The following is a 23,389-nucleotide window of genomic DNA, read 5'->3' on the forward strand; positions in this document are numbered from 1 at the left end:
CCATGTGCCCAATCAATTATCTCAAGATCCTGCTCACCAAACCAGGAACTTCTTCATTTACATCAACACAGGATTCCAGGAGATGTGACTACAGAGAATAAAAGATCATATGTTGTAACCTATACCACTACTTCAAAATACTCTACTGCAGTGGAACTATATCTTCAGTGAGTTACCAAAGTCAATGTCAGTTGATGTGTATATCTGGATGTGTGTGTGCAGTGGGGTGATAGGGAGAGACTGTGCTAACACAAAACTTCATTGTATAGATAAAATTAGAAATTTAGTTTAGTTTCTTCTGGGCTAATGAAATTTGGTATCTTGAATACTATAAAAACCAGTCCTTAAGAAAGAATATAACATATTCTTATAAGAACTCAGAATTGAAAGCAGACATGCGACTAAGAAACCTAAACTTGAACTCACCGTTTCTGAATGGCAATCTACTGATGTCACAATAAAAATCACCTTTTTCTAATTAAGCCAATAAAACATGAATTATGTCCAAAGGGTTCCAGAGTGAATAATGGAGATTCAAAAAGGAAAAGGCTGAGTTGGTGGATTCAAATATAAATATTATGTTTCTTAGTAGAAGTTTATTGTTTCTTATAGTGAGCATTCAATATTATCAGCACCTCAGCAGCTATAGGTTGAAAATTGCAGGCCGGGCGCGGTGGCTCAGGCCGGGCGCGGTGGCTCAAGCCTGTAATCCCAGCACTTTGGGAGGCCGAGACGGGCGGATCACGAGGCCAGGAGATCGAGAGACGATCCCGGCTAACACGGTGAAACCCCGTCTCTACTAAAAAATACAAAAAAACTAGCCGGGCGAGGTGGCGGGTGCCTGTAGTCCCAGCTACTCGGGAGGCTGAGGCAGGAGAACGGCGTAAACCCGGGAGGCGGAGCTTGCAGTGAGCTGAGATCCGGCCACTGCACTCCAGCCTGGGTGACAGAGCAAGACTCCGTCTCAAAAAAAAAAAAAAAGAAAATTGCAAAACCTTGGTTTCCTTTAAATAATTTATATTTTGTTTCCTTTACAGCCCCAGAAGGCATAATGAAATAATGAACAGATGGTGGACATGAAGGAGGAGAAACTGAAGGTGAAAGTTTTCAAAGATATACCAATTTATATATCTGTCTCTGAAAAACAAAAGCCCTATGCCTGTAAATTAACTTGACTGTATGTTTTTCACAACACACCTATCATTGCAGCTGAAATCAGGTGACAAGGAGAATCAAAAAATATGTGGGACCATCCATTTATGGATGTTATGTGGGACCATCCATTTACTGGACTAGAAATCTGCATGATGTGTCCAAAATGTTTGCTTCTTTTGGTGTCACCGTGGGTAACATCAGAGGTTTTCAAGTCAGTTTTGTAAAGTCAGCTTTGTTCAATTAAGAGCTTAAGCAGAAATGGGAACAAACAAACCACCCAAACGTAGAGTTTGCTCCAGTTGAAGCTGGAGCTGTGCAAGGGATCAGTGGGGTGGCAGAGTCTGCCTACTCTTCCCTATGCACTCCCAACAGCCCCAAGGAGGCTCCACAGACCTTCTAGGGCTCAAAGGAGCACAGTCTGGAAACAATCTGAGATTTAAGATAGAACACAACAAGCTAAAATGAGGTCAAAATACTAAAGTGGAAAAACATCAAAGTAAATGAAATGTAAAAGTTAAATTAATTTTACTATACTAGACTAGCCAAAGGGTCCACAAGGTTGCAAGATTATTTTTCTACCTTTATTGTTTAAACAGAATTAGTTTATTGATTTTCACTTAGCAGAATATTTAGAATATTTCTGCCTCCCAGGCAACTAGGTACTATTTTCCCCCCAAAAAAATTACATCTTCATTTTGACTCAGAAGATATTAGTCAGAAGATAGATTTTCTTAACTGATGACTCCTTCGTTGTACAAATTCTCCAGTAATTCAGCATAACCTTTACTAGAAAAATAAAATAAGTAAAAAGCGATTAAATCATGGTACAAATCTGGGTATATAAAGCCCTCAAGCACTGATCATTGTAAAACCTCTTTGTTCAGGAACACTTAATGCTATGGTTTGAGTGTGTTCCCCAAAGTTTACGTGTTAGAAACGTAATCCTCAATGTAGCAGTGTTGGGAGATGGGGCCTAATAAGAGATGATTAGGTCATGAGGGCTCTGCCTTCATGAATGGATTAATATTGTGATCATAGAGGTGGGTTAGTTATCAAGATAGTGGGCCTGTTATAAAAACAAGTTTGGCTCCCTCTTGCTTGCTTGCTCTCTTGTGCCCTCTTGCCCTCTTGCCTCCCATCATGGGATGATGTGGCACAGAGGCACTGGCTAGATGTCATGCTCATGGACTTACCAGCCTCCAGAATCATAAGCCAAATAAATGTCTGTTCATTATTAATTACCCAGTCTGTGGTATTCTGTAATTGCAACACAAAATGAACCAAGACATTGAAAAGAAATTTTAAAAACAAACTATTCAACTTGGAGTTCAATTTAAAATCCCAACAAGATTTTTTTAACGCTAAGGAACTAGCCTTCCTTGTCCACTTAATCACAAGGTTCAAAGAATGACGAACATTTTATATTCCTATCTGCATGAGAAACTAATATTGCTATTAGAAAACATTCTTGGATTGTATTTCATGCCCTAAGTGATCTGGCCTTGACTTACTTTCCAAAATTACCTGCCACCACCTAACAAAGACCTAAGCACAGACCTACTCAACTCCTCACTGTTCCTTTAACACAATTTTCTCACTTCCACCTCTACACTTTCTCTCCCAGACTTCCTCACCGCTCCTGCCAGCCTATCTAAATTCAACCATTCCTTAACAATCAACCCCACAACCAACCTTGGAGAAGCCATCCCTGACAATAGCAGCCAGTGACCGATCTTCCAGGCTCACAGCACCAATTGCTAATTCTGTCCATTTTCTTGCTTAACCACACATCTTTATTGTTACTTACCTCCTTCCATGGATGTGTCTGACCGTGAAACACCTCACATAATACCTACTACCACGCTGTACCCCCATGGAATACACAATAAATATTTGTTGAATAAATGAGTATGTGTTTATTCTCAATCTCTCATCTACACATGGAACAGTACAGAGATTTACACAAAGCAAATGAAATATGAGCAGAATTTGGTTTCCTACTACTACTCACATCCATGAGTCTTATCAGCTCATGCTTCCCCTTATTGCCATTTACGTTTCTTTTACTACGTTGTTTATCTCAGGACACACTCTGATTAGCCTTTAATTTGTTGTAATAAATCTCTATTATCCCTGACATTATTTAGCATGCATGGCTGCCTAATTAGTCAAGGCAATGATTTATAATGAAATTGCCATAGATTTTGCCCTTCCCTTCAGTTAATGCTACCCTCCCCATTTCACTGAAGAGCCTTACTCCAAACTAGTTCAAATGTCAGCTGTAAAGTAACACAAGTAAAGTGCCTAAGAAAGGAGAAAATGTCTGGTCTTTTGCCTAAAGGTTCCAGGAAAAAATCATCAAAACCCATTTAAATGGGACATAACTAAAACACACGAAGAGCCTGGTGCCACTGTTTCACCATTAGATTACTCTCTTCCAAACTTTAGTTGATAAGCCACACTCTCCCATGTAGTACAAAGACAGCAAAGAGGCCTGAGAAAATCAGGTCTACAATGGAGTAGAAAGGGAAATCCTTCTGATTTTCCAGAGCACTATCCTACTAAGCAACGTGGAGAACTATGTAAGGGACTACACGTAGAATGCACATGTCATGCATATGGCCAGTCCATTTGTAGTCTGCCATCTGAGACCTGACCAAGCAAAAGAAAGCTACTATCCACAGATTTTGGAAGTATACCAATTACAAATCCCAAGTCACCTCTACTATAGCCTCTTTAGCTCCCTGTTTGCTGAGAAGTGTTCAGACTCATCACTGTGGTGCTTCAAAGAGGATGCAGTTTATTCTGATATTGCTAGATGAATTGCTGCAATCCTGACAGGTTTCTGACCAGGCACAGGAGTGCAGAGAGAATGTAGAACAATGGTTCTTTATGTCATGCCATGCATGGTGAACTTCTCACCTACACACAGAATTCCTGTCAGAACAAACATATCCTCATTGCTCCATGTCAGAAGTCCAGGCCCAGGTGCACAACTCCTGGAGGAAGTCAGGTGAGTAGCAGGTAGGGAGAAAAGCCGCCAGTCCAAGCCAACTAGACATACAGGTAGATTAATCCCCTTTCTTACTTTCCTTGTAAGAGGAAGGGCAAGAAGCTGGAAGCAGCATGGACTGTGGTTTCCGGCTTCCTCACCCAGAACCTGCCTAAATAAAACTGAGTTAACACTGTGGCTTCCATGTTTATTAACATACAAACCTGTGTGAAATCAGACTTTCTATAATGGATGGAATTTAAAAAATAAGGTCTTAAAATGTGTTCAGCACTATAAATGGACTTCGTTGCAGTGTTGAATCTGAACACTTCATTATATGTCGTTATTATTCCAAAACAATGAATAGTCATGTAAGGATCACGAGGTCAGGAGATCGAGACCATCCTGGCTAACACGGTGAAACCCCATCTCTACTAAAAAATACAAAAAACTAGCCGGGCGAGGCGGCGGGCGCCTGTAGTCCCAGCTACCCGGGAGGCTGAGGCAGGAGAATGGCGTAAACCCGGGAGGCGGAGCTTGCAGTGAGCTGAGATCTGGCCACTGCACTCCAGCCTGGGCGACAGAGCGAGACTCCGTCTCAAAAAAAAAAAAAAAAAAAAAAAAGAATACAATGTTATCACTATTTCTTTGGAGAAAAAGATTGCCCTTTAGTAAATGTATGTAATTTTTCACTGTAAGTGTTTGAAGGATCTTCTTCCATGAAATTAGGATGTTAGCAGATGATTATTTTTACCATCTACACCTAATGAAGTAAAAAGCTAGCAATTCCAGGTTTATTCTCAGGTTTTATTTACCTGTGAAATCTAAATTCTGGTACTACTGACTCAGAAAAATCTCTATGCTAAGCCCCTTGCTTGATGGATAAATTATTTTGCCCACAGAGGTTGATGGTGTACTAAAGGCTACACAGCAAAAAAGTGGCAAAGCCAGTTCTGAATCTAAAACTCCAGCTGGGTAGGCATGCCATCATCAAGCCCTTTAGGAAGTTGGTGTATCACACTATTCTTTTTAAACCCCATGGGAATTTAAGTCAATTATTTTAAAGTGTTTTAAACACATTTTCAATAAATGTCATTTTTATTCATAATTAAAATAGAATGTATCTAAAGGAGGTTTATAAAATTGTTTTTCATTGCTGTAAAACTGTAAATAAAGCTTAGATGCCATATGTCAATTTAAGGTAACCATATATTACCTTAACATATGGGTGAAAGTCCACAGGGATACTCGAAATGTAAAAATAACTATATATGCTTTGCGAATAGAAATAATCAAACCAGCTTAGCTCCCTTTTTCAAATGAATGCGTTTTATATACCTGGCTGTACAGACTCTGCCAAAAATGGTTCCACTAAAGACAGATTTATGTGCTAGGCCAATAAGCTCCAAAGTGGGCAATTTTGAGACTGCAATGGGAAAAAAGCCAAAGAAATTAAAGATGAAAACCACATGGCACATAGTTTTAGAATAAGGGACTGAAAACTTGAACTCAATCTCCATTTAGGTGCTAAAGAGATACAGAAAAAAAAAAAAAAACCACAATTTTCAAGCCTGTTCTTCCACAGATTTTGAAAAGCTTGATTCCAAACTGTTTCTCATGAAAGTCACTATACTGGGGGAGCTATTCATGGCAAACCACCTGGATAATGTTTATTCCTAGACCTCAAATTGATCATAATTATAAATGTACTCTCTTCATAAGTGTCCTCATATGTAAAATAAGCTGCTAAATTCAGCCACTTTCTCCAATGACTCCATAACCAGAGAAATTCTGGTCAGCTTTTATAACAGTGAAGAGGACTGCCCTGCCAATCAACATAAGACCATTAACAACATGCACAGCCAAACAGATTCCTTTAAATTCTTCACAGCATCCCCCTCAAAAACTGATGTCTCACAATTGCCTTTGTCTGTTACTTTCACTCTCTCTTCCTTACTATAAGTTGAGTCTTACCTCACTTTCCTGTTAAATCACATCTAATCCATCATCCACAGATATGACTAATGACTTGCTTTTCAGGGTCTTATTATTCTGTTTGGGTGGATGGGTGAATTGGCACTTGCTGTCTAGGGAAACAGAAGAGATGCTGAATTAATGAGCTTGGTTAATTTGAATTCTCAAGAGTGGTTCAACAGACCAGGCTGCTATGAACAAAAATCTGCAACTCAGGTATTTTGACCTTTTAAATACCATCAAAAGAGGAATGTAAGTGTACTTTGCTTCTGCCTATAGTAGCATAAATCAGAATAACTGGCTTAATTAGTTTTGTTTGCAGTAAGCTGAGTTATTAAAAAACGCAACTCCTTGAGAGCATTTGGTGTTGCCATCTGGCCCATCCCTTTGCTCCTGGTCTCTTTCCCTTCTGTTTCTTGCATTCCAGAAACCAACACTTCCCCAGACACAGCACTTTGACTGTGAATGCAAGTGGCTATGTAACGACCAGACTAAGGTCAGACCATCTTCTCAAGAATGTTTATCTGGAAGGAATATGGCCTTGGGGTGAGGAGGGTCTGTGTGGGAGGAAAAAGGATACTAAGGTTGTTGAACTCCCAGGTTAGGAATAGGAAAACTCCTTCTATTAAAAATGCATTTTGGTAGTTGTCCATCCAGCTGTGAACTGTGTGTCCCATCTGGCTTAATCAGAGGTTTCCAGGCAATAGATCTGAGCTCACCTAATAGATCATCAGGTCTTCTCTGATACTTTCTAAGCCAGAGGCTAGTGATACTCATTTATCTCACACTCTCATCACTGCATGTGTCTAATTTTCTGGGATTTCCAATAAGAATTGAGAAAAACTGGTTCCTTATTCCATTTAGGGTCTCTATCATTAACATTACCTCTACCTCAAGTGGCCTCTATGTGTAGAAGAATAAACGTCTTCTTTAGACAATTGACTCCGTACCCTGGGAGTCAGCTTGATTCTTTCTAGTCCACTACTAACTGATATCTGGCCTTGGACAATTCACTAACCTTCTTTGGAAGTCACCCATTTCATTCAGAACATGAGTGGGTTGAGTACATCACAGCTCTAACATAGAGTATACTTTATGGCTTTAAGTTCTATGATTCCATGATGTTCTAAACTAAATACAGCTATATTGCCCTCATTTCTTCCTATTCTTTAGCATTAATATATACATCTATTCTCATTTAACTGAATTAATAACTATATATATCAATATATGCATATATATAAATACACATGTACATATTCACTACCAATTGGGTTTCTTTTCTACTGATAAGAAAACACACACCATGCCCCCAAAAAGCAATTCACGCTTTTTAACATTTTTTAAGAACTAGCAATTATAGACACTTAGGAAGTTATAGCTATATACAGTCTAGATCAGGGGTTTCCCTAAAAGTCAAAAAGTCCCTCAATAATTAGAAGAAAGAAGAGAAGACTTTTCACTTTTCTTTATAATCAAGACCAGAAGGCAAAATTCTGAGTTTAATCCAATGATGACTAGATTTCACTAGAAAAGCCAACTCACCCAGTGAGTATCAGAAACCACTTTCAAATGCCTGGCCTTCCAAAGTTAATCTAAATGTTCTATCCCTCAACCATACCAGCAGGCAATACTGGTGCTATAAATATTTTGTTTGCCAGGTTTTAAAATTTTTAAAGGATTTACTTTCCTTCATATGGCTGAAAATGAAGGTGAAGGAGGTATTAAAAAAGCCATTCAATATCTTTAAATGTAATGCATTTAACATTCTTAAATATACATACAAGAACACTAAATGCTGTGTGCGCGTCCGTGTGTGTGTGTGTGTGTGTGTGTGTGTGTGTGTGTGTGTGTGCAGAGAGATGAAATAATTGAAATATAGTTTTTGAGCAACTACCAAATCCACTCTTTTTCCCTTAGATATCTCCTGTCTCATAGAAAAGCCTATAGAAGGCCTAAATAACTAAGGTTCTGAAAAATTTTTAAATAAAAAATAAAACTATTAGATATAATTCCTGAAGTTTAACTTATCTGGTAATTGAATATGTGCCTAATTTTGATCAAGAGCCAGGACAAAGTCCCAAGACTTCTTGTATTCTTCCATAATGATTTGAGATAAAAATTCCATAATACACATAATTTGTATTATGTAAAAATGCTAAATGAACAGCCATCTGTGAATAACCCAGTTATTGCCTTTTATCTTTGGAACAACAAACCAGTATTGCCTTCATAAGGATGACAATGTAACCTGCTACTCCTCTGCCATTTTCCCTTTTCAAAAACACCTCTTCTGCCTCTCTGCTGCTAAAGGCTCCTCTGTCTAAGAAAGAGCAGAGGTTCTTTCTACTGGAAACACTTGAACGGCACTCTAAAGAGAAAGCAATTTATGTCAGGAGCAGCAGTAACTTGAACCTCACTCTTTTGCAGATTACAGACTTATAAATTAGAGCTGAGATTTTCTGTCTGTATCCTCAAGTGTCCCATGGTCTACTCTTGATATTGAATCTCAAACTTCCTAGCTCTCTTGAAAATCAGCCCATTTCAGAACAGGTAACTATTCTTAATATGTCCCAAAATCAAATTCAAAATAAATATTTTTTCCAAATATGCTCAATGCTCACCATTAATATTATGTATTAAAGTACTATCAAGGGCAACTTGGTTATACCAAAGTATCCAAGAAGCAAATATTTGAGTTGATAATATTATAGAAACATAGTGCCTCACTTATCTGTAGTTTAACAGATAAGTGTAGAAACAGATATCCGTAGAAACTCCGTCTCTACTAAAAATACAAAAATTAGCCGGGTGTGGTGGCACATACCTGTAATCCTAGCTACTCAGGAGGCTGAGGCAGGAGAATCACTTGAACCAGGGAGTCGGAGGTTGCAGTGAGCCGAGATCACACCACTGCACTCCAGCCTGGCCACAGAGCGAGACTCCGTCTCAAAAAAAAAAAAAAAAAAAAAAAAAAAAGTGAACTTTGTAAAGCTAAAATACTTACGGCACATGGACTATGCGCTGAAGCTCGTGTAGTTTACTCTTAGAAGGACACCTCATGGTTATTTATCCTTATTTTAAACACATTTCTAAGCAGAGCAGTTATCTGCATTCCCAAGCTATGACCAGCCATCGGAAACAGCAGAAAAGAATTTAGAAACAACGAGAAAAGGAGCTACAGTCAGGCCTGCTGAGGTCAGCAAGGAGTGCAGCTGACATCATGGCAGTACTAGAAGTGACTGGAAATCTATTTTTAGGAGATTTTTTTAAAAAAATACTCACACAGGGCCATTAAATGAAGGAATCCACAGTTCTATCTCTAACCATCAAAAGTAAGTCGTAGAGCCTAAGGTGACAAATTTCAGCCTGGAAAACTTACTCCACTCACAGATACACTGACTCAAAGTTGCTACACAAGTAAAACATTATACTTATTATTTTCTTAAAGCTTTGGCAAACTTTGACTTTATACTCTTAGTTCTGACCAGTGGAGATCGACTAAGATCCCTATATCTATGCCTCCAGAATAATCTGTCATTACTATGACTTAACTGTATAGCCTTACATGTTTTGTATTTGTATTGCATTCATTTATTCATGTACTTATGCATTTGTATTCACATGTCTGATTCATTTGACACTTGTGAAAAGCTGTGACCCGATGAAATGGAATAACTCACCATAGCTTTTCACTTCCCCATCCTTCGTTCTAACCAATTTCAGTTGAAATGATAAATGCATCACTAATTCAAAGGTCATATTTTTTTCTACAGTATCTTTTGAAAAGTTGATGCCAGAAGATATAAACATTTCATGGGTTTCAACTGAGTCTAAAGGACAGGATTATAATCAGTTGAAAGAAATTCTTGGTTTACTTTATGGCAGCAACTAGCTTATGTGACAGGATGCCAAAGGCACTTGAACATTAGTTTGACCAAATAGAAGCCAACTGAATGTTTGGCATTGTGCAGACGCAATATTAAAGTTACTGAAATGTATATAAACATGTGAATATACATACATACACAATGTTGATAGACAGGCAATCTCCGTAGGAAAAAGATGAAAATGACCCTCCAGATTTAAATTACGTTTATAGCATTACATCATTGTCAGTGGAGTTGAAAACCTTACATTGTACTAGGAAATACCTTTCTAAGCCATCTAGGTTTTCCAATAGTCTTCCTCGGATATATATTGCAATTTTCTTAACAAACTACATTTTCAATATTAAGCTTTCTATGGTATTAAGTCAAAATGTATCCTTATGATAAATGTAATATGCTTTGCATATACAAGTATGGTACAATAAATCAACTTTATCAAAAACTTAAGTCGATGTCTTATCAAACTGTACATAAGGTTACCAAATTACAGTATTGAAGCTTGAAGAACAAAAACCATTATTTATTTCTTTAACCATCTGTCAGTTCACACAATAGAAAATACACACAGAGGACCTCAATTAAAACCAGTTCTAGTATTCCATAATTGTAACTGCTAAAATTTTTCTCCCAGGAGACATTCAATTTCTATCGTCCAAATTCATTCACAAGTGATGTTCTGACTTTTTTCTTAGGCAAAATAAAAGATTTATGAGAGTAATTATTCATGCTATAGTACACACTACTTAATTCAATGACAATCCCGCTTCAGAGAAATACTGCTGGGGTCTTCCACACACAGGTTATCTGACCCCTCGTAGACAAGGCCACTTTGTGTTATCAACATTTTTTGTTTACTCATTAATAACCTCAACGGAGGATAAGGAGCAGTCTTAAAACTCAGGGTGAAACCTATAAAGTGGGAGATTTGAAACGTAATATTCTCTTGTGGGAAATACCCATTAGCATTGCAGGCAGTGCATGATCTACAGGTGTCACCGACCTCTACCGTAAATAGGTTAGAAACTCATGTGCTTCTTTTTCTATCTGGATGTGAAAGCTTTAAAAAATAAAGCAGTCATGAGCCTACTCATATGCCAGAGTTTCCCTCAAATTAGCCTAACAACTCCACCCATCAAAAACACAAATTTTCAACTCATATCCCAAAATAGTATGCTATTAGATAACTTTAGTCTAGAATGGAAAGAAGTTTTATAGTAACAGCATCAGTCCTTCTCAGTCCTGGAGTTAAGCAAAGGAAAAGGAGAAGTTTTCTTCTTCCCAGGAAGCCTGAGTATTTGAAACCTTCACTCACACCAACCCATCTTAAGCAAAATCACTCATTGAGGACAATGGTTTCCAACTGGTCCACTCATTAGAATCACCTGAGGAGCTCTTTTTGCAAAGTGCCCAAGTCCAGTGCCAGACCAACTCAATTTGCATCTCAGAGTGCAGTGCAGGGCTCAGCCCCCGGTATTTTTTCAAAGCTATCACAGTGATTTTAATCTGCAGCTAGATCTGCTCTAAAGCAATGGTTTTCAACCAGGGGCAACCTTGCCTACCACGCCCCCCAACTGTGGAACATTTGGCAGTGTCTAGAGACATTTTTTATTATCACAACTAGGGGAATGCTCAGAAGTAAAGCCCAGGGATGCTGCTGAACCTCCTGAAATGCATAAGGCAGCATCTCACAACAAAGAATTATCTGGCCCAAAATAATAACAGTGTAACTGTAAAGAAATCCTGAACTAGAAGAATTGTTGGGAGAAGCAGCCTGCTCTTTCCATCTCGAGAGATACCCTCACAAAACAAGAAAAGAATCAATAGGAAGCTTTCAGGAGGAAGACTTACAACCCTGACACTCCATTCAGCAAGACCAAAGTAGCTCTAAATGGACCTAGTTTAATGCAGGTGAATGACTTCCTCATGCTTGCTCTCACTGGCTGGAGTGATGTTTAAGGAGGGCATAATGTTACTCTCACTGAAACTTGCTCTGACAAGGCAAAGGCAATCAGATCCACCAGGATGAATAAACAATTCCTTTTTTTTTTTTTTAGAAGATGAAGAAGAAAGAAGATAATGAAGAGTACCATTTCTTTGTCTATTTATTCCTTCTCATTTGCCGGTCACCAGCAATATGTGCTTCTAGAATTAATATCAAACTATTTTTACTATTTTTCTCTTCTGCATTCATTATGTCCAGTGGGTGAACTACTTGTAAGGATCTCTGATCATCACAATCTTCTTTGTCTTGAAGGCCAATAACAAACACAGCTATTGCTAGAAGAGCCTAAATCATCCAAGACATCCATGACCCGAGCTAAATAGTTACCTGTTAAAAAGCAAAGTCCTGCCAGCTAGTATCTGGAAGCAAAACTACTTCATTTCGTTGTGGAAGGAAACACTTTCACTTAAGAAAATTCCATTCAACCTTGGGTGTCAATGGTATTAAGTAAGTGAAACCCCCATTCTCAATAGTTGAGGCGGTCAGTTTATGAACACTTATAAATAGCAGTGATTACTCGATTACTTAATTTACAAATATGAAATAAGCAAGCAACATGAATGAATAGACAAATGCCTTAATGCCTAGATGTGATACGTGTTGAATCTACTTCCTATTTGAAAATGGAACTCTACACAAACTAGAAAGAAATCATTGAACAATAACTTCTAAAGAATTAAATGCATTTTTGAGAATTTTGTTTAGTTTGGAGGTTTAAATATTTCTTTTGTTTTTGCTTTTTTTGTTTTCTAAACACCTACTAATTAAGAAATTATTACAGAGACTTAAGATGCTTTTAAGAGAGGAAAAATACCTAAAATTTATCTTTGCATTCCCAAAAGAAACTCTTAAATGAGTTCAACTCTTTTATCCACCGAGTTTGTAATTATAACCACAAGAAGATTTATAAATGCTCAAGGCATAGTCAACGAAAACAGTCATCTTTTTCACTGATGTTCTCTCAGTGTGCATATGTGTGTGTTTTGGGAAGGAATGCATATCTTTACAGGTAGGACAACACCCTGCCAATGTATATTTCATTTCTGTTTCAGTCTGCCATAATGCACACACACTTCCCATTTGTTTTCACGTGCTTTTTGTTCATCTAAAAACATGCAAGTGCTCATCCAAAACACTCATATTTCACACTAACCCCAAACAGAATGACTCTGGAAATGAGTCAGCAAATCTGCAATTCTGAATTAACCTTGATACTGCTTCCTATCTATTTATACACCAATGATTCAAACAAATTGTGTGAGGATTTAAAAATGTGAAAAAGCATGTCTTACCATCCATATCAAAAATTAATTTGTAATGGCAGGATAAATACAAGTTTACCAATGCCCATGTTTATAGGCTGATGATCCATAAACATCTCATTGTGCCACTTCATTTTCCAATTAATTACTGAAATTAAAATACAATGCAAATGCACTGCAAATATACTCTGAGGATATCAACTGTCAGCACAAGATTGGTCACTTCAGAATGAGAAAACTCGAAGTAGACATAAGATTTGAACTTCAGTATCATTCTATTACATCAGTTTTAACTAAATTAAATTGTTAAATTTTAAGAAACATTTACCTGCCCCACTAAGTTTATCTGTATCCAGGCAATAAGCTACGATGTAATGTCATCTTTACCAGGAGATACACCTTACTTACAATGCAAGGCATTGTTTAAAAGCTGCATGTAAAAACTTTTCTTAGAAGTCAAATTATATGGTGATTAAACTAGAGTTCTTCATATAAAGAAGCCCTTTTGTAAAGAGAAATTGTTTTTTAAGTGATCCACTTGTCCCTAATACTTTCTTTCTAGTTTAAGAGACAAAGTTTCCTTATAATGGTGCATATACTTACTTCTCAAGCTCATTAAGAAGTAATCAAGAAATGGAAAAATCATTAACTTTACCTTCCCATTACTCCATTATGCCCCCTCCAAAGACAAGCTTCATGCCCAATGACCAATCTCATGATAGTAACACAACCAAACCTTCTTTTTAAATGACTTCCATCTCTTGTACAGAATTGGGCAGCCAAGACTGCCTACAGCAATGGTGTAGGGATGGGGGCAGCATCTCCACAGCTCTTGGAAAGAGTGAGTGAAGGTTCAACCTTGGAAAGGCACCAGCCAGGAAGCCTCAACACAACAGGTGAATTGGCTTCTCTGGGCCTCCACCTCCCAACAACAGAGAAAGCAGTAACCGCCCATCTTTCCCAACCTTTTTATTTCCACCTGTGCTTAAAAGAATATTGCATGCATTTGAAGTCAAGTTTCAGGAGTCAATTTTCAGCACTATGAAAAAAGGATTAAGATAAAATAGGAATCCAACAGGTAAATCCCCAAATACAATATTGAAAAGTACCCCTTCTTGTCACTGCTAAAACTGGCAGCCTCCTCCACTACTGCTTGGAGTTGGCTGAAGACTCCAGAGCACCTTTCAAACAAAGCAAAAACCCTCAGATATTTTCAATGAAAACAAAACCCCACAGTTTATAAAATCAATTGTTTTAGCTCCAACTCAACCACAGGTAACATAAAAGGATTGTGGAGTTGTTTTTGTTTTTTATTCTTTAAGAAATGATTTTTCTCTCTTAAGTTCAAAGTGGTTTCAGATCCAAGACGCAGAAAATTAAAACTCTTCGAAAAGGTTTAAAAGCTCAGGTTTAACACTGCCTCAGCAAATGTGGCGGACGTTAGGCTTTAGAAACCAAGAGTGTCCAAACACATCTGTACATTTTAAAAAGATACTTTCAAACAATCAGAAGAGATGTCTCTTGCAATGTAAGAGAGCATATTATTTGGAATATGTATAAGGGAGTTTGATGACAGTGTTGGTGGATTTTGAGTGAGTAGAAAGGGAATCAGCTGATGCATTTTAGATGCAAAGAAGTGTCACAGATTCAGGCCCCCAATACAATGGGAAAAATCCTCAAGGTAAAGTCAGGCATATTTGTAGCCATTTGGGCAAACCAGCATCAAGCCTGTTTAGGAACATCATACTTCTTTTTTAATGTTATTGGTTTTTCATAGAAATATTCATTTCTTCTTGTACATAACCTATTAACTGGATACAAAATCCTTTTGGCAACCATTCCACAGACAAGCTCTAGCAGGAAACAGCACACCACTAAGAGAATGCTCAGGTTTAAGATGAAAGACTCTTAAAATGGTTCTATTTTTCATCTCCAATACCCACAGATTTCCCCTTGACAACTCAGGGTCCTAAGGAATTACCGTTCCTCTCCCTCCCATAACCCCTCATCCCCAACCTTCTCCACACTGACTGATAACTGTATAGAATAAAAACAGATGGAGGGGAAGAACCCCACATCATGATTTTGGGTCCCACATTTGCTCCTTCTCCAAACCCACTCCCTACCTAGCACCTGCACTTTCTTACATGGCTGGAAAGCCCATCATCATTCATAACTGTCTACCGAGTTCCCCAGCCCAAGCAGCACCCCAGCACGTACTGACCCACCGTTCATGCCACTGTAGACATTCCGGTGATGGGGTGACCCGTCCTCCTGCGCCTGCCGTCTGAGGGTGCCCTCCCTGCTGCCTCCGCCACTGCCTCCACCTCCTCCACCGCCTCCTCCGTGTTTGTGATCAGGGCTCCCTCCATAATGTTGTTTGAGGTGCTCCGGGCTGGTGCCCCTGGCTCTGGGAAGATGCTCTAGGCTCCCCCCGAGGGCGTGTTTCTGAAGATGCTCTGGGCTCCCCCCACTGTGCCTGGCGTGTTCAGGGCTGCTCCCTGACCGGTGCTTCTGGAAGTGTTCCGGGCTCCCACTCAGCACGTGCTTAGGCAGTGTTTCGGGGCTGCTCCCTGGATGCGGGTGCCTTTGCTGTTCGGGGCTGCCCTTGCACAAGGGTTTGTGGTGCTCCGGGCTAGGTCCTTTGAGTGCTTTGGGGTGATCTGGGGTCCCACAGGCCCTGGGTTTCTGTGGATGCTCGGGGCTGGCGCTCCTGTGCTTGGAGTGCTCTGGGCTGCCCTCGCTCCGGGGCTTCTGCAGGTGCTCCGGGCTGCCACTGCTCGCGTGGTGCTTGTGGTGGTCCGGGCTGTCAGTGCTGCCAGTGCTGGAGGTGCTGCTGCCGTCACCCACATCCCGCACGTAGGGTGTGGTGGAGGCTGTGAGTTGGCACAGGCTGGCCTGGCTGTCGATGGAGCAGCGGCTGCCCGCGCAGCCTGCACCCTTCTCCTCATCTAGAAGCACACAGAGCTCCTTGAGCTCCATGTTCTCCTTCACCACTTCCTCCTGCTTCACCTCCAGCTCCTTCAGCTTCTGCAGGTATAAGGCCACTTCCTTGTGCATCACCCCGGCAGTGTAGCGACCCAGTCTCTGCCACTCCCGGGACACCCTCTTGCCTTTCTGCCGGTCATCATCCAGGAAACAGCAGAGGTCCCTCAGTTCCTGGTTGTCCTCCTGGAGTTTCTGGTTGATATCCTGAAAAGACAGACACAACCATTCAAGGGAAGCACGCATCTGAGGTGTCAGCAGGCTCGGACTTCCTGGAAAGGGAGAGCCTGCAACTGCTGAATTATCTGTGAGGTTAGCGGAGGAGGTAAGGGAGTAGGAGGAAACTGAAGATTTGTAGCTGTCCATAAAAATGAAACTAACTTAAGTATCAGTTCTATCCCTGCACAATACTTTACTTGCATTATGTCATCTAATTTTTACCCACACATTTAGGGGATAATAATTATTATGGCTCTTATACAGAAGAGGAAACCGGACCCCACAAAGCTTCACTTGTCCAAGGTCACCCAGTCAGTAGTTAGGGAGCAACCAGCTCATTAACAAGAAATCAGTCACTAGAAGAAAAACAAGGCTCCCCGGCCCCACCCTCAAGAAAGAAAAATAACTGCTTGTGACCTATGAAATGCTTAAAAGCCCTGAGACAACAGACCTTTCAACAGAGTAAACAGCAAGCACTGCTTAGATCTTCAGCCCTAACATGGAATATGCAGCCCCAATTCCCCTGGTAGGGAAAGGCACAATTGCCCTCTAGTGGCATTTCAGCCCTGCACATCCAACCCCTACTTGCCACACCTACCTGAACATCTCCCTGGCATCTCTCATTTATCTCAAGCAACCTGAGTCTTAAATTAAGAGACCCCAAACTGCACCTCTCAGCAAATGCCACCTCTTTCTGTTCCACTGTTCTTTATATGAATCTGGGGTCATCCTTGGCATCTCCTTCTCCTTCAACCTTCCATTTCAAAACCAAATAAGGCTTTGGAGCTCTACCTCCAAAATTTAGCTCATCTTGTCATTCCCATGTTTGAAATCTTTTAATCTCATGGCCCTTAGGATACAATGCAAAATCCTTTAAGTCAAAGTCACACAAGGCCCCAGATGCATTGACTCAGCCTACTTCCCCCGCGTGAATGATGATTCATTTCTTTATTCACAAATATTCAGTAAGCATTTATTACTGTACCGGGTACCAGTCCAGGTGGTAGGGATATATCAGTGGACACAGCAAAGACCTTGATATCGTACAGCTTTTATTGTGGTGGGAAAGACTGGCAAAAAAAACACGTATAGAACATAACGTCATGCAGTGAAAAGTTCTGGAAAGAAAATTGAAGCAGGTTAAAGAACACTCTTTTTCAAGAGAAGATACCTCTACAGAGAAGGGAAACATTTGAGCAGAGACCTGGGTGGAACGAAGGAGCCAACATTTGAGTGAAGATGATCCCAGGCAGGGAGAGGGTAAGTATAAAAGCCCTGAGACCAGCATGAGAGCAAGAGCTCAAGTACAGGGAGGTCACCATGCCTAAAGAACAGAGAGCAAGTCAACAGACATGGGAAAGGGGGTCTGAGAGGCATCAGAGCCTAGAATATGCAGGCCATGGTCAGTGACGGTAAAGGCTTTGGGTTGTTAGGTAGCTAAGGATAGAGGAGTAACATTACATGATTCCTTTTGTAAAGAGCCTCCATAGTTGTGTGGAAAACAGACTGGCTGGGGTAGGAGAGGAAAGAAGGGAGGGTCAGGATAAAGTGGAAGCTGCAAGATCAACAAGGAGGCTCCTGGGCTGGTCCAGGTAGAGGGAGATGATGGTGGTTTGGATGTGTGGTAGCAGTGGAGAAGGTGGGAACACCCCTCCTCATCATGCACTGAGGCTGTGTTTCAGGTCCTCAAAGGGCAAGGCCTTCCCCTCTTTCACTTGGAATGTTCTCCCCAGCCTTCTAGAAAACCATCAGGTCTCATTTTATAAGTCACTTCCCCATAGATACCGTTCTATAGAAGGTCCACCCCCAATCTATGGTCTACCATCATCCCTCGACTTACTACAACTTGTAAGCACAAATGTGTGAGTGTGATCATTCATTATAGACTACATCTTCTCTAGAATCACAAGAACTGAGACCTCATCTATTTACTTCGGTGTATCAAGAACACAGCACTCCCAGTGTAGATACCTGAAGCCAAGGAATTTTTAAAATGACTAGTGGAGTTGCCACCTATTTTCCATTTATGCATACAGTCAAGGGGCCAGCAGTTCCTTGAAGCACTGTAGTTTGGTAAGGATGAAACAGGGGCAGATACAGGGCTGCTACCTAAGATTTCACTGCTTCAAAAAGCCTGGAAATCTTTGGTCTTGCGAACCAATCCAGAACTAGAGGTACTCAGAAAAGGGACTGCATTCACTTAGACTCAACATAGACTCAACAAATGCCCCTAACATAGACTAAAAAACAAATTAGAAAACACCTGTCAACCACATCCTCCACTTCCTGACAGTCATGGGAGTGAATTTGTGGGTCTTAGGAAGAAGCTTATGCAGCTTAGTTTCTAACTCCAGTTCTAACTCTTGGCATCACCAACAATTCTGTTTCTTTGTTTCTAATTCCCACCTTTCCTTTTTGCTTCTCATTGCCACTTTCTGATTTCAGGCCTGACCTTTGCCAATAGCCTCCCAGGCAGCCTCCCTGCCTTCGTTTGCCCCATCCACTCCTTCCCCTCACCCACTCCGACACAAGCACTCCGCAATCAGACTGACCTTCAAAAATGCTCCCTGCTAAAGATGGCAACAACAGAAACTGGGGGCGACTGGGGGGTAGGAAGGGAGGTAAAGGTCAAAAAACTATTGGATACTATGCTCAGTACCTGGGTGATGGGATGAATCATACCCAAACCTCAGCATCACACAGTGTACTCAGGTAACAAACACGCACATGTACTCCCCAAATCTAAAATAAAAGTTGAAATTTAAAACAAACAAACAAAAAACAACACCAGCTGGGCGCAATGGCTCATATCTGTAATTCCAACACTTTGGGAGGCCGAGGCGGGTGGATCACTTGAGGTCAGGAGTTCAAGACCAATCTGGCCAACGTGGTGAAACCTGTCTCTACCAAAAATACAAAAATTAACTAGGCATGGTGGCACGTGCCTGTAATCCCAGGTACCCAGGAACCTGAGGCAGGAGAATCACTTGAACCTGGGAGGAGGAGGTTGCAGTGAGCCAAGATCACGATACACTACAGCCTGGGCAACAGAGTGAGACCTTGTCTCAAAAACAAGAACAAAAACAAACAAACAAGAAAAAACACCAAAAGTACCCCTGCATGTTTTGCCTCTCCTGTTTATCAATCCCCATCACCTTTCCTTTGCCAGGAAAAATGAATACACCCCTCAGCCAGGCCTGAAAGGCTTTCCCCTGCCCTTCCACCTTTAGCTGTCAGCTAATTATGAACTACGATTATGTCTGTGCATTCCAACTAGAAAATGTCATCTTCTACCCCATATGAACCTAAAAGGAGAGATTCCTCCGCGAAGTTTCCCCTGGCACAGAACAGTACCCACGGATGAATGAATGAAGTAACTTTCCCACTCACTGTTTAAGGCCTGTATCACACTCTAGCTAGAACAATCACTGGGCATCCATTTTTTTCTCCTTTCTAATGTGGACATCTTAGCTTCTGGAGGGCAGGGTCTATTCCAAAAGTCTTTGAATATGCAACATATCTGGCATGGTGTTTTGCATACAGTGGACACTCAATATGTGTTTATGGACTGATCAGCCATATAAAGCCCCAGGCCTCTGGCCAAAACAGGCTACAGCTATAGCTATTGAGAAGAATTTCCTATTCTTTTCAGCAAGCACTAGCTACTGTCAGAGTCTACAGTACTAAGAGAATAAACTATCCCTTGATATTGATGCTTTAGAGGAAATCAGAAGCTGTGGATATTTGGAGAAAACAATAATACACAAAATTAATCTTTCTAAGCTCCAAAAATTATTCAACATTTAGTTTAATCCTGGTATTTGATAGAAAGTTCAAGTCATGTTCTCTTTCATCTAAATAAATTTTCATATGAAAATAATTCCCTTTGACTATCCTACAGCTATTTCTGATTTCTCTAGAGCTGGAAAGTAAACAGGACTGGTGCTACGCAGGGCTTCACGGAGCTAATGCCTTTTCCAAAAGGAGTGAAACATACACTTCTCAGCACTCCAGATGGAGGAGATAGGAGCGGGTACTGGCCCACTTCCTTTTCTATATCACAGTTCCTTCTTTCTATTATTAGTTTTCTTGGGAATATTATTTACTATTCAGTTCTGAGCTATTTCCTTTGCCTTCTGATGAACAGCTAAGCAGCCAGCTTGATAATAACCTTGTGATCCAGCTTCTTCAAACCTGCCTCATTAAGACTTGGGCTTTCTTTTGCAGAACACTAGGTGTCCTTTTAACATTGCCATAGGCCACCAGATATTATCCAAGTGTCTAAGTGGACTTTAAAAACTTTAAGTCCACTTCATAGCACACCAACCAATATTTCAATCTTATGCCTGAAGACTATCAAGTACTGTATCTACAGTTAAATAATTGTTTTAATTTGTTATTTTGCTTCATCGCAGAGCAGGGTGGTGGGCAGGTGGGTGGTTGGGTTAGGAACCAATGAGGGAAATTAATGCAATGCAGAAAACAAATCTACAGAGATTCATCCCCAAATTGGCCCCCAACCGGGATACTGGGTCAGAGCAGCCTGAAGTGTTGGTATATGCTCAGCAGTCGGAAGACATGGTTCTCAGGAATCCAGTTCCTTACAACATAACCCTAACTAGAATCTCCCTTCTCCACCCCTTCCAGGACCATACATCCTAAGCAAAGAATGTCAACTAGCCAAAAGAAAAGGAATGCAGGCCGATTTTGAACACTTTATGTCTGTCTGACCTTGAGAAAACTATCTAACCTCACTGGGGTTTCTTCATCTAGGGTATATTTCATCCTCATAAAACCTCACGTGGAATTAAAATCTCCACGAGCAGATGAGGAAACCAAGGGACAGAGAGTTTAACAGTTTGCCAAAGCTGCCCAAATTGTCAGAATCCAAATCCTTTATCTTTCCACTTCTCGGGGCCCCTACACTGCCCTGCCTCCCAAATATTTAAACACAAACAAGTCAATCAGTGCTAGGACCCAGCCACAGGCCCCTGAGAAGTAAAGAACTGATGCTGTCATCTCCTGTGTCCACAGCTACAATAACACCTAGTAGCCTTACAAATATGTAGATGCAATTTCAAAGTCAGCTCATAAAAAGAGGCATAAAAAAGAAAAAGTATCATGGTCTCAATTCCCCCACATATGTAGTTCTCAGAGAGTACCAAGCCCTCAGATGCACCCCCCTCCATAACAACAACAACAACAACAACAACAACAAACAGTTCTTCTTTTCTTCCAGTTAAGCCAAAATAAATAAACGTACCTATCATTTATTCAGTCAACCACATTTATGGATTACTATGGTGTCCAAGGAAGCTCTAAGCCAAAATAAAACAGGGAAGGGAGAAGGCTGGCCTCTCCGAAGAGTAAAACCACAGCACATTCAGGGCTGAGTCAGAAGCCTGGGAGTCTGCTCCTTGCAGCAGCACAGGGATGACATGAGAAGAGTAGAGGCTGCATCAGAAAGCAACCTGCCCCCATCATTTCTGAACTTGATAAGGAAGTAGACTGGAAAGTCTTTTAATGCCAGGTCATGAATCTAGATCACGAGGAGACTTTCCTACTTGGGTGTAAGTGCCCTTAGCTGACCTAATAGCTACTTCTCTACATGAAGCTACTGGAATGAAGCCCAGGCACTCTACCAACCCACTCTACCACCCCCCTCCCCTACCCACACATAGACCCTCACACACAGTCAATCCACACAAACTAAAGGAAATTTCAAGTGTTTCTGAGCTATTATTTTGGTGCTCCATACTATTAAAACATTTAATAGTAACTCTTCCGACTCTTCTAAATGACACGATGGTTCAGACCATGGAAGAAGCTCAAATTAGAGGGTGACAAACTAATGTCCCCTTGTCCAGCTCTGCCTAAGAAACCAAAATCTTGGAGACACACAGCCATAGATTTGTAAGTCCTTTCCTGATGACAGTAACTACCATTTTATAGTCAAGTATTAAACCTTCCCCCACATAATCATAACTTGTCATAACACCCTCAGAAATAGTTATCATTGCATTGTATTGGTGAATAAAATGAGGATCTGAGAAAGTAATTACCCAAGCTCACCCTCCTGGCAAATGAGGTTTCTAGAATTCACTCACCTCTGAGATCATCTTCCTACTACATTAGCCTGCCTCTATTCCCCAAAGAGCCTGGCACTTAATAAATACTCTGTTAGTAATGAATTAAACCAAAAGAGAGAGCAAGCCTTGGGATTTTTCTGACTGGAGGAATATTCCTACCTGCACCCACTCTAGGGACTATATGACAATGAGTTCCGGCCTCAGGAGAAGGCCATCTCCACCTGAACTGGGCCCACCACGTAGGTGAGCCTTGGGCATTCTACCCTTCCCACTCTTCCTTGCCCCGGAACCCAGAGCTGGAGCACTGAGGCAATTCAGGAACAGCATCTACTGCCTGATATGTGGGGATGGGAGTGGAAAGGGGAAAAGAACAGCCTGTGCCTTCGGGAATTTGCTCCCTGAAGTCCCTGCACTGATCTCGTTTGTGTCTGGCTTCCTATAAACAAAGCAGAACAATGAGAGGAAGGAATACCAGGAGGCACCAGCGCTAGCTGGAAGGAGAGGAAGTTTGCGGTGCTCCCCAGCAGGGCGGTTCCCGGCCACCCGTGTACTGCAGCTGGGCAGGCACACTGCTCCAGACCTGGCCCTCTCCAAGGAGAAAAGAAAGTTAGTGAGCTTGGGGGGACGGGGGCCGTTTCCCCTCTTTTCCTAGAAGAGGGTGGCAGGGGGGCTGGCTCAAAAAGAAAGATCACTGACCAACACCTGGGGTACCCTGTCAAAACCCTGCTCCTTCCACACTGAGTCTCTTTGCTCCTCCCCTTTCCCCCAGTCAACCTAGGGTTAAATGGGAAGGGGAGTAAGGCAACTCCAGGCGACGCCTT

The 23,389-nt window shown here is 41.0% G+C and overlaps 1 protein-coding gene across 12 annotated transcripts in view; it reads right to left on the reverse strand.

The window, feature by feature from the left end:
* CCDC85A (coiled-coil domain containing 85A) overlaps nucleotides 1-23,389 on the reverse strand; it is a 196,640-nt gene that overhangs the window by 171,540 nt on the left and 1,711 nt on the right. For 7 of the 12 annotated variants that reach the window (XM_045369283.2, XM_045369282.2, XM_065527076.2 and 4 more), the window contains exon 2: nucleotides 15,504-16,467. In XM_045369283.2, coding sequence (XP_045225218.1) covers nucleotides 15,504-16,467 — 964 coding nt within the window. Of the gene's footprint in view, nucleotides 1-15,499; nucleotides 16,468-23,389 lie in introns of all 12 variants that reach the window. The other 5 variants (XR_012422363.1, XR_012422362.1, XR_012422360.1 and 2 more) reach the window with 1 other exon arrangement.

The sequence above is a fragment of the Macaca fascicularis genome, chromosome 13 (genome assembly GCF_037993035.2).
Source record: "Macaca fascicularis isolate 582-1 chromosome 13, T2T-MFA8v1.1".
Taxonomy (NCBI): domain Eukaryota; kingdom Metazoa; phylum Chordata; class Mammalia; order Primates; family Cercopithecidae; genus Macaca; species Macaca fascicularis.